This window comes from Aethalodelphis obliquidens, unplaced genomic scaffold (genome assembly GCF_003676395.1).
Source record: "Aethalodelphis obliquidens isolate GAN/ISIS:26980383/991018 unplaced genomic scaffold, ASM367639v1 scaffold37, whole genome shotgun sequence".
Lineage (NCBI taxonomy): Eukaryota > Metazoa > Chordata > Mammalia > Artiodactyla > Delphinidae > Aethalodelphis > Aethalodelphis obliquidens.
Window position 1 is genome coordinate 10,495,784 of NW_020837981.1, and position 13,644 is coordinate 10,509,427.

The 13,644-nt window shown below is 36.1% G+C and overlaps 1 protein-coding gene across 6 annotated transcripts in view; it reads right to left on the minus strand.

The window, feature by feature from the left end:
- ADK (adenosine kinase) overlaps nucleotides 1–13,644 on the minus strand; it is a 486,725-nt gene that overhangs the window by 74,039 nt on the left and 399,042 nt on the right. For all 6 annotated transcript variants that reach the window (XM_027129816.1, XM_027129817.1, XM_027129820.1 and 3 more), the window contains one exon: nucleotides 4,399–4,513. In XM_027129816.1, coding sequence (XP_026985617.1) covers nucleotides 4,399–4,513 — 115 coding nt within the window. The remainder of the gene's footprint in view (nucleotides 1–4,398; nucleotides 4,514–13,644) is intronic.

The window sequence follows — 13,644 nt, forward strand, 5'->3', positions numbered from 1 at the left end:
TGACATTTATTTGGCTGCCATGAATAACAACATAGCAAAGAGATTCAGCTATGCTTGTGCATTGAATAGCTTATTCCAGGGCTCAAAACTGCATTAACATTTATCATGTTTGCTTTTGTAGCTGACACCGCTGAACAGATTCTCTATCCATCTTGTATTTATCATGCATTGCAGATATAGTGCATCCTCTAATTTAAGTTCATTTTCATATAGTAGGAACAGCAAAGATTAGCCAGCGTCTTTCCGCAAATAAATTCCTGCTGGTAAGCATCCCTAAGAATGGTTTAATAGATTTAATAAAGAACAAAATGAGTTGACAAGGAAATTCAGTCACAGGAAGGGGAAGCTAATTTTAAAGGTTTCAATTTTGGGAAAATTGTGCAAATTCACAATGAGGAAGACACTTGTACAATATGTAGATCTGGAATATATAAAGCCTTAAAATAAATGTCTCCATAAAGAGCAACAAATTGCATTTTATGAATCTGAAAGCAGTATAACAGTTCCTAAAGAAATCTGCATGTTTTTCACTTTTCCAAACAGTGTTTATTGCTAAGACAGGAACAGGCCACATACCATAGGAAGACGGCAATCCAGATAGTTATTATCAATGAAGGGATATCTTTTCATGACTTATTTCTTTTCTTTCTTGTACAAATTAACAACAACATGGCTTTTCCTGTCACAACAATTAAAGATTATATACTACCTGGTGCCTTTGCTCACATGATCCTCTTTGACTGGACTGCCCTCCTTTTTTTTTTTTTTGCGGTACGCGGGCCTCTCACTGTTGTGGCCTCTCCCATTGCAGAGCACAGGCTCCGGACGCGCAGGCTCAGCGGCCATGGCTCACGGGCCCAGCCGCTCCGCGGCATGTGGGATCTTCCTGGACCGGGGCACGAACCCACGTCCCCCGCATTGGCAGGCAGACTCCCAACCACTGCGCCACCAGGGAAGCCCTGCCCTCTTTTCTTTAAATCCTTCCTAAAATTCAAGGCTTAGCAAGGATATCAATGAGTCTTGGGAAAAACCACTTAATATCTCTGAATTTTGTCTGAAAAATTACTTTTTACATTTCTTTCTGTTTTATATACTTTTAATTTTGGAGAATTTTAAACATATATAGAAGTGGAAGTAATAGCATAATGACCATCCCTCCATATATCCATCACATGGCTTCCACAATTATTTACTCATGACAAATCTCATTTCATCTATAACCCCACTTCACTATTTACCACTCACTGAATTATTTTGAAACATAATTTTTAAAGTAAATTTCTCAATCTTGCTTTTCACAATTCTAAAATAAGAAAGTTGAAATAAATTAACTGTAGGGTTCCTTCTCCCCACAATTTGACAATAATTTCTTTTTTCACCCATTTCAGGCTTATATATTTAATACAATAAAAAATTTACTCCATATTCACTATAACTTCTTTCTTCAAGCTTTACTGATCTCCTTCTTTGAGTCAATACAACCCATATACTCTGTACCAATAATTAAGAAATATAATTATACTTTGTCGTATTCATACTTCGATGTGTACCAATTTTATGTTCCAGTTAGATATTTAAGTCTATCTTAAATTTCAGTGTTCAGCAGAGTACTGAACAAACATAAAGGTAATAATTGCTACTGTTTATAATAATTATGAATTAACTTGGTTTTAATCCTAAGGGTTCAGAGAGTATTTAAAGTTTTGTATTTTGGCTTTAATAGTAGGCAGCATCATATTGACAATATTACTCATTTTAATCAATAAATGTTTACTAGATGAAATTCCTATTCTATTATTAAAATTATATATATATATATATATATTTATTTTGGCTGCACTGGGTCTTAGTTGAGGTACATGGGATCTTTACTGCAGCATGCAGGATCTTTTTTTTTTTTTTAGTTGCAGCATGTGAACTCTTAGTTGCGGCATGCATGCGGGATATAGTTCCCTGAACAGGGATCGAACCTGGGCCCCCTGCATTGGGAACACGGAGTCTTACCCACTGGACCACCAGGGAAGTTCCCTCTATTCTATTTATGCGAGAGCTATAAAATAGATGGCTGAGTAAAAACAAAAGTGAGGTTTTGTTCTTGAAGTTTAAAACTAAGTAAGTAACTTTGTTTTTTTGGCGGTACGCAGGCCTCTCACAGTTGTGGCCTCTCCCGTTGCGGAGCACAGGGTCCAGACACGCAGGCTCAGCAGCCATGGCTCACGGGCCCAGCCGCTCCGCGGCATGTGGGATCTTCCCGGACCAGGGCACAAACCTGTGTCCCCTGCATCGGCAGGCGGACTCTCAATCACTGAGCCACCAGGGAAGCTCTAAGGAAATAACTTATTTCTGAATTCTGTTGCTTATAATCAGATAAATTTATTTTACTCAAGCACAGGTATTTGGTAAGTAAAATGTCTTTTTTTTTTCAAGAAAGACATTTTTAGACTGACAATATCTCCAAAATATCAAAGTAAATAAACTAAATCAATGTGGATTTACTCAACTGAATTTTAATAAATTAAGTTCTTGAAAATGAAATCTTTTCTACTGAGAGAAGATAGGTGTATTTGTTAAACAAAAACAATAAAAGGTATATTTTCACAGAAATACAACAAACAGTCCTAAAATTTGTAGGGAACCACAAAATACCCCGAATAGCCAAAACAATCTTGAGAAACAGAATAAGGCTGGAGGCATCACACTTCCTGATTTCAGACGATATTACAAAGATAGAGTAGTCAAAACAGAATAGTACTGCAGCATAAAAACAAACACATACATCAATGGAACAAAACAGAGAGCCCAGAAATAAACCCACACACGTATGGTCAATTAATTTATGACAAAAGAGCCAGGAGTATACAATGGGGAAAGAATAGTCTCTTCAACAGATGGCGTTGGAAAAACCAGACGGCCATATGCAAAAGAAAGAAACTGAACCACTATCTTACAACATACATAAGCATCACCTCAAAATGGATGAAAGACTTGAAGGTAAGACTTGAAACCAAAAAACTCTTAGAAGGAAACAAAGGGGATAAGTCCTTGACATTGATCAACAATGATTTTTTTGGCTTGCACACCAAAAGCAAAGGCCAAAAAAGCAATAATAAACAAGTGGGAGTTCAAACTGAAAAACTTCTGTACAGCAAAGGAAACCATCAATAAAATGAAAAGGCAACCAATGGAATGGGAGAAAATATTTCCAAGTCATGTACCTGATAAGGGGTAAACATCCAAAATATATAAAGAACCCATACAACTCAATAGCAAAAAACCAAATAATCCAGTTAAAAAATGGGTAGAGGGGCTTCCCTGGTGGCGCAGTGGTTGAGAGTCCACCTGCCAATGCAGGGGACACGGGTTCGTGCCCCGGTCCGGGAAGATCCCACATGCCGCAGAGCGGCTGGGCCCGTGAACCATGGCCACTGAGCCTGCGCATCCGGAGCCTGTGCTCCACAACGGGAGAAGCCACATCAGTGAGAGGCCTGCGTACAGCAAAAAAAAAAAAAAAGGGTAGAGGATCTGAATAGACATTTTTTCAAAAGAGGACAACAGATGGCCAACAGGTACATGAAAAGGTGTTGACCATAACTAATCATCAGGAAAATACAAATCAAAACCACACTGAGGTATCATCTCATACCTGTTAGAATGGCTGTCATCATAAAGACAGGAAATAAATGTTGGCAAGGACATGGAGAAAAGGGTACCCTTGTGCACTGTTGGTGGGAATGTAAATTGATGGAGCTGCTATGAAAAACAGTATGGAGGCTCCTCAGAATATTATAAGTAGAACTACCATATGATACAGCAATTCTACTTCTGAGCAATTAGCCAAAGGAAACAAAAACACTAACCCAAAGAGATATCTGCACCCCTATGTTCGTTGCAGTATTATTTACAATAGCCAAGACATGGAAACAAACTAAGTGTCCACTGATAGACACTCAGGATGGACAGACTTCAGAATGGATAAAGAAAATGTGGTACACACACACACACACACACACACACACACACACACACAAACACACACGCTGAAATGTTATTCAGCCATAAAAAAGGAAATGCTGCCATTTGAAACAATATGGATGAACATTCAGGGCACTATGCTAAGCAAAATAAGTCCGACATGGAAAGACAAACACTGTATGATATCTCTTATATGAAGAATTAAAAAAACCCCAACAAAACCCAAAGTCATAGATACAGAGAACAGATTGGTGGATGCCAGAGGTGGGAATGGGGGTGGAGGTGAGATGGGGTAAAAGACATGAAGGTGGTAAAAAAAAAAAAAAGTACATTGCTTTGAATAAATTAAAATAGAAAAAATATAGAATTTTGTTAGAATGATTAATCTCCATAATACTGGGTTTCTCCCACAGTTTCCACATGTACCTGTAGCCAGTATGGTGTCATCTCTCCCTTGAGTGAAAATCACGATTCGCTGCCTCTCTGAGTTCACCTTTGGAAGAGCCTGTGTCTTTTTGGCTATTTCTTTAATGTCTTCAGTCTATTAATAGAAAGAAGGAAAAAAATTCTCATAACCAATACAATAAACTAAAATTTTATTAGTAGATAAAGGATTTATCTTCTCATGTTCAAAGTAAGAAAGACCTGAAAATGTATTAGGAGTTATTATTTAAAAATTTTAACCACATACAGAAGTAAATAGAATAACAATCTTCAAGGAACCCACCATCAAGATGCAACAGTTTTAAATTTATGATGATGCTTATTTCATTTATATACCTTTATCCACCTGCCTTTCATATTATTCTGAAGCAAATCTCAGATACTAGTGTCACATGTAAATGCTTTAGTATGTATTTCTGAAAGGTAATGACTCAAACATAACCATATAACTATTATCATATTTTTAAAAATTAACATTTCTTTGATATCAACAAAAACACAGTTTTCAAATTTCCAATTAATGAGATTGTAAAAAGAGTAATATTAAATTATTTTAGAGGTTTACAGAGCATAATTATGCTGATTCTGGAAATAATGGTTACTATAATGCCAAATTTTTCAAAGAACTAAAATAAGAGAAAGAACTACTTTATTTATTTATTTTTTTTGGTACGCGGGCCTCTCACTGTTGTGGCCTCTCCCGTTGCGGAGCACAGGCTCCGGGCGCACAGGCTCAGCGGCCATGGCTCACGGGCCCAGCCGCTCAGCGGCATGTGGGATCTTCCCGGACCGGGTCACGAACTCGTGTCCCCTGCATCGGCAGGCGGACTCTCAGCCACTGCGCCACCAGGGAAGCCCAAGAACTACTTTTTTTAAAGATAAAGTTTTAAAAATTACAAATTAATTCTAGAAACCTTCATGCTATTTTGCATATCACATAGGCTGCAAAGTTTTACATCATAAATGTCTGTCTTGAAATCTAACTCTTGAGCTATGGGTTAGATATTCAGAATCGTGTTTTCAACAATTTTAGATAACTTAAAAACCCATGTCTGAATTTAGTGGGCCTGTAAAATTGCCCATGGTTTGGGGTTTGTTGGTAGTTTACTCTATCACTGTGTAAAGTTTCAAACAGTTATGGAGAAATACCAGTGGGGAAATACCAGTGGGGAAATATATCTAAGAAATACCAGTGGGGAAATATATCTAAGAAAATAATTTAATTAGGATACAGGACAGAAGAATTTAGGTAAGTAAGGCAGACAAGTCACACTGGTTACAGACAACATCAGAAACCATGATTTTTTAAAAGTATGATGGTCATCAGTGAAATATTTGTATGCTGTTTATTCACAAAATACTTAAATTCTGGATGATATATGAACCTAAGCTTCTCCTATACCTAACATCATGATTCCAGAGGACTGTTGTTTCTGAAAAGAATAGCCACTTGTGATTGGATAATGCTGCTGACCTTTCAAACAGGCTGACTATTCCACTTCTGGTTGCTTATTTTAGAAGAGAACTAAGCCTGAACTCTGATAACATGAGAAGAAATTCCCTCAGTTTGAGGGGAAAGACTATTAGAAATGACTGACGACAGTTGAAAGGACCCCACAAAATGCATGTCTTTTTTCTGTTTGTTTGTTTGTTTTTTAAAGTTTTACTGGAGTATAGTTGATTTACAATGTTGTGTTAGTTTCAGGAGTACAGCAAAGTCAATCAGTTATATATACATACATATATCTTTTTAAAATTCTTTTCCCATATAGGTCATTACAGAGTATTGAGTAGAGTTCCCTGTGCTATACAATGGGTCCTTATTATTAGTTATTGCCAATGTCTTATGATAGTAATGTCTTCACTCTCTCAAATAAATGTATACTCTAAAAAATTACATATATTCTCTCAGTCTCCTTATCAAACACATATTTTACTGCTGTAGGATTTTTGCTTATGATTGGGTACAGTTCATCTTGAGTAAAGGTAAGAAGCAAACGCCAGAAAGATTCACTTTACCATCTTGGGGGCGGAATCTTATGCATGTACTGGATATTTTTTAAGTAGAGGTCCTTCTTTAAGGTGGTATAAGGAATAAATTAAGAGTGAGATTTGGTTGTCTTATACCAACGCTGTGAGAAGATATATTTTTTGTGGTAGTTTTGGTATCCTAATCAAAGAAATTTTTTTTTATGTCAGATTAAATCTTATAAAAATGGCAATTCAAGATGGAAACAAACTTTTCAAATACAAAAGATATATCTTTACAGAAAGGTTAAGCTATATTTTCTATTGATATTTGCATCAATATCCACCGTTCGTACAAAACCCCTTTGTCTCTCTTGGATCACTGTCAGTGTGCACCAAACCTAAATTTCTCACTATGCTTTGAGGAGTCATTGCTTTGCCCTCAACAGTTGATTCCCATCTCATATAAAAACTTTTCTTAAAATCTCAATTTTGTCTTCCCAACAATGTATATATTTCGAGTTCTGTAGCCTCTCCTCCCCTATCCCCTGGTAGATTCTTCTCCCATATACCTGGGTTAACATATCTTAACAGAATGATGAAATTAAAAGGGAGTATGACACAGCTGGATTTACTATTTGTGTGACCTCAAGGAGGTAAATATACCTCTCAGGCAGGTAAATAAACCTCCCTACAAAACTAAGACAATAATATTTGTGTTAAACGATGTTGGGAGTGAAGTATGCTAAAATCAGTGGGCAAAAGTCTGAAGAGAATCAGGATATTTGCATGGGCTCATAGTATCTCCCCCTAAGATACTTATTCATTATAAAAGGGAAAACAGAAATGTTACAGTGGAGAAAGTTGACAGACATCCCTTCACCCCAGTGATCACATTTAGCGATGCTAAAATTAGTGGGTAAAATAGGATATTTGCACAGTCTCAAAATATTGCCCCCAAGATATTTATTCACTACAGTGGGAAAACAGTAACTTCACAGAGGTTAAGTACCACCTTAACCCAGTGATCAAAGTTAACTTGGCCAACAGTAAGACACTGGGCTATCATTTACATCCCTGATGTGATGCACTGAGAAGGGTGATCTCTGTGGTATTTCTGCCCAAAATGCATGACCTCAATTTAATTATGAGAGAACATCAGACAAACCTAAATTGAGGGACATTCTACAAAACAACTGACAGGTACTCTTCAAAAGTATCAAATTCATGAACAAGGAACAAGTGACAAACTGTCTGATAGGAAGAGACTAAGACGATATGACAAATAAATGCAACCTGTAACCCTGGATTAGATTGTGGAACAGAAAAAGGAAATTAGAGGAAAAACTGGTAAAATCAGAATAAATTCTGTAGTTCAGTTACTGACCCTGTACAAATGTTAATTTCCTGACTTTGATTATTACATTCTGGTTATGTAAGATGTTAACATTAGGGGAAGCTGAGTGAAGGTATCTGGAAATTCTCTGTACTATTTTTGCAAATGTTCTAAATCTAAAATTGTTTCAAAATAAAAATGTTCTTTTGTGAGGATGAAAGAAGATAAGGTAAGTGAAAGAGCTTAATGCAATATTTAGAATATGCCAAGTACTTCATAAATATTAATTTATTTCCTCTATTTACCGTCATTTTAATACTTTCCAAAATTGTCAAAACCTAAGTTGCCTCAAAATCTCTAGAAAGGGCCTCAAGAGTTTTGAGTATTGAGAATTCAATTATGGTATCTAATAAGGGAGGACAAAGAGAAAAAAGGAAGGAGAAGTAGAAGAAAGCTCATACAATTTAGCTATGAGCCATGTATAAATAGCTATGAGTACTCTGAAGTACTCATTAAATCTTAACCACTCTAGGCAGTAGGTATTATTACTATATCCCTATTTCATAGATGTAGAAACCAAGAGCCGTGTATGTAGCTCTAAAGTACTCATTAAATCTTAACCACTCTAGGCAGTAGGCACTATTACTATATCCCCATTTTATAGATGAGGAAACTGAGTCACAGAGAGGTTAAGTAACTTCCTAAAGTCATAAGCATACTAAGAGGTGGAGTCAGGACTAGCACCCACAAAGTCTAACTCCAGGGATTATACTCTTCCATGTTATCCACAGATTATACTGCTTCTATGAATTCTGGCAATGTGCCTTCTGTTGTTGTAACCAAAAAACTAGAGCATGTTTATCCTAAATCATTTTATGCCACATTCATAAGTCATTGCTGATCCTGCATTTAAATATGATATATATATATATATATATTTTTTTTTTTTTTTTGGTGGTACGCAGGCCTCTCACTGTTGGATATTTTTTATTAATTATTCTGGCATGTATTTTACTGTAGTGAATTTCACCTTCTGAATTTCCAGATATTTCTCATTTTCCAAGGTCACTGGAAATCTGATTTCCTCCTCCAGTACGTTAGAATGTGAGAACGAAAGAAGTGTAGTTTATATAGTAAAGAGTACCAGACTCAGAGAGCTGAGCTCTGATTCTGGCTCTATTGTCTGTTAGCTACATGACCTTGAACAACTCATGCAGCTTATTTTTTCTGTTCAACTGATATGGCAATACATGCCCTACCTACCCGAGCCACCAGGTTTGTATGAATATTAAATATATCGATGATACGTTAGAAAAGGTTTTATAAACTGTGAATCATTTCATAAATGTTCAATTATGCTTTTATTGTCACTGGTGATCACACACCTTAAATTTAGCACTGTTTTCCAAATTAAAAAATATATTCTCGGGACTTCCCTGGTGGCGCAGTGGTTAAGAATCCACCTGCCAATGCAGGGGACACGGGTTCGAGCCCTGGTCCGGGAAGATCCCACATGTCGCGGAGCTACTAAGCCCATGCGCCACAACTACTGAGCCTGCGCTCTAGAGCCCACGAGCCACAACTACTGAAGCCCTCGCGCCTACAGCCCATGCTCTGCAACAAGAGAAGCCACTGCAATGAGAAGCCCGCACACCACAACGAAGAGTAGCCCCTGCTTGCTGCAACTAGACAAAGCCTGTGCGCAGCAACAAAGACCCAACACAAGCAAAACTAAAAAAAAAAAAAAAAAAAAACCAAAACAGAATATATTCTCTTCATTCCATTTTTAACAAGTTGATGATACAAATATTAAACAATACTGTCACAATCTACCTACTCTTATAGAATACCAATTGTGGTGTCTGCATACATTGCCTCACTTAACCACAGCGTATTCTGCTTTGTTTCCGAAATAGGAACTCCTATAATAATTACGGGGTTCATATGATGTGTCAGCTTCCATCCTGTCTCATACTACCTCCTCCTCACTCACTCCGTTCCAGTCACACTGGCCTCCTGTCAGTTCCTGGAGTACACAGTACATTATGCTCTTTTGTGTCTGTGGGCATATGTACTCTTGTTCCCTCTGTTTCAAATTTGTTTCCCTATTGTTTGTTTGTTTTGCTTTTTTCTGTCATAGCTAGATATTTGTATTTTTCAAGTTTTCAAAGTGTTAGGCAGAAAGTCAGTGCTCAGCAAATATTTGTTGAATGAGTAAGTGATTAAATGAAGAGAATTTGAAGACTGTCGTATCTCTTTCTGTTAATCTAGTGTTTTAAAACTGTTGTCATTTGGGACTCAGTCACCTAAGGAAGCAGCATTGTACTCTCTTAGCCAGCATGACCTGACTTAGTGTCTTATTTCCAGAAACTCTTGGTGATCATTCACTGCATTCTTTGTATTTGTAAGGAACACAGGAACCTTAGAAAAATCTTGGAGAATTCTTTGGGAATCAATATCTCCTGAAACTCTCTGGACTTGCTATCCAGTGCTGATCAGTGGAACTTTCTGTGATGATGTATATGTTTATATCTGCTCTGTCCAATATGGTAGTCCCTATCTACGTATGCCTGCACTTCTAATGTGCCAAGAGACTGAGGAACTGAATTTTAAATTTTATTTAATTTTAATTTAAATAGCCACACGTGACTAGTAGATGCATATTGGATAGCACAATTCAATACTTCCCTCTCTCAGTGGTATAAGATGATAGAGTTGTCATTGCTCAGAGAAAGACTACAAGCCTGGAAGCCTCTGGGTAGAGTCATGGGCTGTAGGGAAAGTAGGAAAATGTTAAAAGATTGCTTTATTTCCTCTATGGTTAGAAGTATTGTATTTTAGAGATCTAAAATAAGAAAATTAAAATTTGTTGCCTGGAGTAAAACTGAATAACTGATCCAATAGAAAAGGTATAAGTTATCTTCATCATTTGGCATATACTCTATTTCACTGAGAATGAAAATATAAAAAATATTTTTTATTTAGGTTTTGGAGGTATGCCCTTCACTTTAATTTAAATCAATTTTCAATACTGCTTTAAAAAGGTTTCATAATGAAACATGTTACTAAGTACTTTATTTTTATTTAGGTTCTAAAAATACAAACCTTTAATCAGTTCAAGATAAGGCTGATTTAAAAACACTGCAGTCTGAACCGATTTTCCAAAATAACAAAAGGCCTCACGAAACTTTTTACCCAAAGAATTGTCATTTTAAATTCTTAGCAGGTCTGTCATTTAAAACAGGGCACTATGCAATTTTCCATCAACCTATATATATATATAAAAATCCTCTCTCTTCTGCTTTGTGCTCTGCCCAGCTCCAGTTTTTATCTCATTCTCCAGTGCCCTCCTAAGCTACCTCTTCTTACTGAAAATTGCCCAATTCGTTTTAAAGATTAAAGATTTTTTTTTTTTTTTTTTTTGCGTTACTTGGGCCTCTCACTGTTGTGGCCTCTCCCGTTGCGGAGCACAGGCTCCGGACGCGCAGGCTCAGCGGCCATGGCTCACGGGCCTAGCCGCTCCGCGGCATGTGGGATCTTCCCGGACCGGGGCACGAACCGGTGTCCCCTGAATCGGCAGGCGAACTCTCAACCACTCTGCCACCAGGGAAGTCCAAGATTTTTTTCTTAAAGAAAGATTATCTAAAATTTGCAGAGAAGCTAACCAGAATATCATAAACAATGCTGCTGAAGATATTTCCTGATGAATAAACACTGGTTATTTTTAGAGGCATTTAGATTGGTCTCTTAGCAGACAGATCACTAGTGGCAACACTCAGTGGCTTTGGGAACTGATTGGGATTTATAACAGAAAATGAGGGTAGGACAGTGGATTTGTGGGAAGAAAAAAATGCCCACCTTTCCTTTCTTTTTTAATTTTTTCATTTCTCTCCTCTCATTCATGCCCCAAATTAAGAGGTAAAATTAAAGTTGGGAGGAATAAGACAGATTTTGTCTAGTTTGTCACACTACACTTGAGAGCACTGACACATTTCCATAGACATTAAACTGTTAAGTGATTTATTCTTGTTTGAGTCTTTAAAAATACCAAGTTTCAAACCTATGCTTTCATATCCCTATCTAATGAACTTAGGAAACTTTCATGACATTTTAAAATCATTCAGTTTCTCTAGATAGCATGCCATACATGGATTATATTTTATTAACAATACTTATTACTTCAGGGTATTCTACTCATGGCTCTTACAGATTCTGTGATGCGTATAATATTTTAGGGAACCCGTGAAGGGACATGTCAAGACACTGTGTGCTTTTAACCAATCTAACACATCATTGTCAAATCACCAACTGAGTCATCTTGCTATGTCAGGAGGTAATAAGGTATCCTACTATAATCATCATCACTTTGTTTATATGCTGTAATCATTTATGGCAGATTTATGGTAAAAAGAAACAACTCTAGAATCAATGAGTAAGAACTAATGGAAAGGTTAATATGGTGCTGGTTAGTAGAAAATAGAAAAAGTAGTTTGTTGCTAAGACTGTATTTAAACCAGGCATATACAAAGCATGTAGCTCAAGAGGGCAATAAAACTATGAATTAGTAAGGTTTAATAAACTATTAAAAATTATTATCAAGGTACTACTGAATCATGATCATTTGTTATACATAATGTTATATTTCTAAACATCTACAAAATTGGTTATTTTCTAGAACCAAAATACATTTTTAAATGTTAGCACAGAAAATAGGACACAAATTTATACTCTTCAGCCTTTTATCTTTGGAGAATTTTGATGTAACAACAGAGAGTATTAATTGTTAATACTGAAATTTCACATCAGTGAAACTTTAAAACATGGCTGAAAACATTTACGTATAGTTTCATGATCAAAACATTTGACTTTTAAATTGAATATTCCCTTCGTTACACTTAGCCCTGTATATCAATTGCCAGTTTGGGAAATGACAAAGTGAAACTTAAATTAGATAAAAATTACTTGGAAATCTTTATTCCTTCTTCTTCATGTGACTCAACCCCATATTCATGAGAATATGTTAAAACAAAAAAAGCAAACTCCCAAGAAACTATCAAAGTTGCCATTAATTGAGCATTATGAGGCAGAGTTTCATACCCTGATACAGTTTTTTTCATAAGATCTTGAGAGTAGAATACTTATACCACATGCTCACTATCTTCCTCCAAGAAAAGGAAGCCCTATGCCTGGTTGTCAAGTCCTATGACATGGATAACATACACATGTATCACTTTGTTGCTTGATAATGAATCTGTCTTTTGTACATTTAAATAACATTTCCATCACAATTTCATACAACACCTTTCTCTAAAGAGTTCAAAGTGAGCTTACTAATATATCCAGTCAATGCTCACAGCTTCTGTAGATGGTAGACAATACTGAGTATGCAAATAAGGAGAGAGTTTCTGTATGTTCCAGCTCTAGTCAGATTAAATGTTAAAAAATTACTACCATGAAACATTCCAAGTTGCTGTATAGAACACAGTATTCTATGTAATTCTAGCTAGATAAATATGATAGTCATAAAACTCACCAACTCAGTGAATTCTCTATCAATTAACCTGCGTTGAGATTAGTCAATGTGGACTAATGATGGACTGGAAGGTAGATATTATGTAGGTAAAAACATAGTCTTGTCTATTAGCTTAATTTTGCCAACAACAACCACATGGAGTTTGGAATCTTGACAAGATAATATTTCTATTTCTATGAGGAAAACAGAATCAATTATCTGGAAAGTAAAGCAAGTATCAATAGTTTGTTTCAGAAAATGTATATGTTTTATGCTATCAAAAAAAAAGAAGAGAGAAGAAAAAAAAGAGATTCAAACAGGAAGTTTATATGAACAGTATTTAAATTAATCAGTTCCTAACAACTGTTAAGTACAACTTTTGGAAATTAATTTACATAATGATAATCTACAT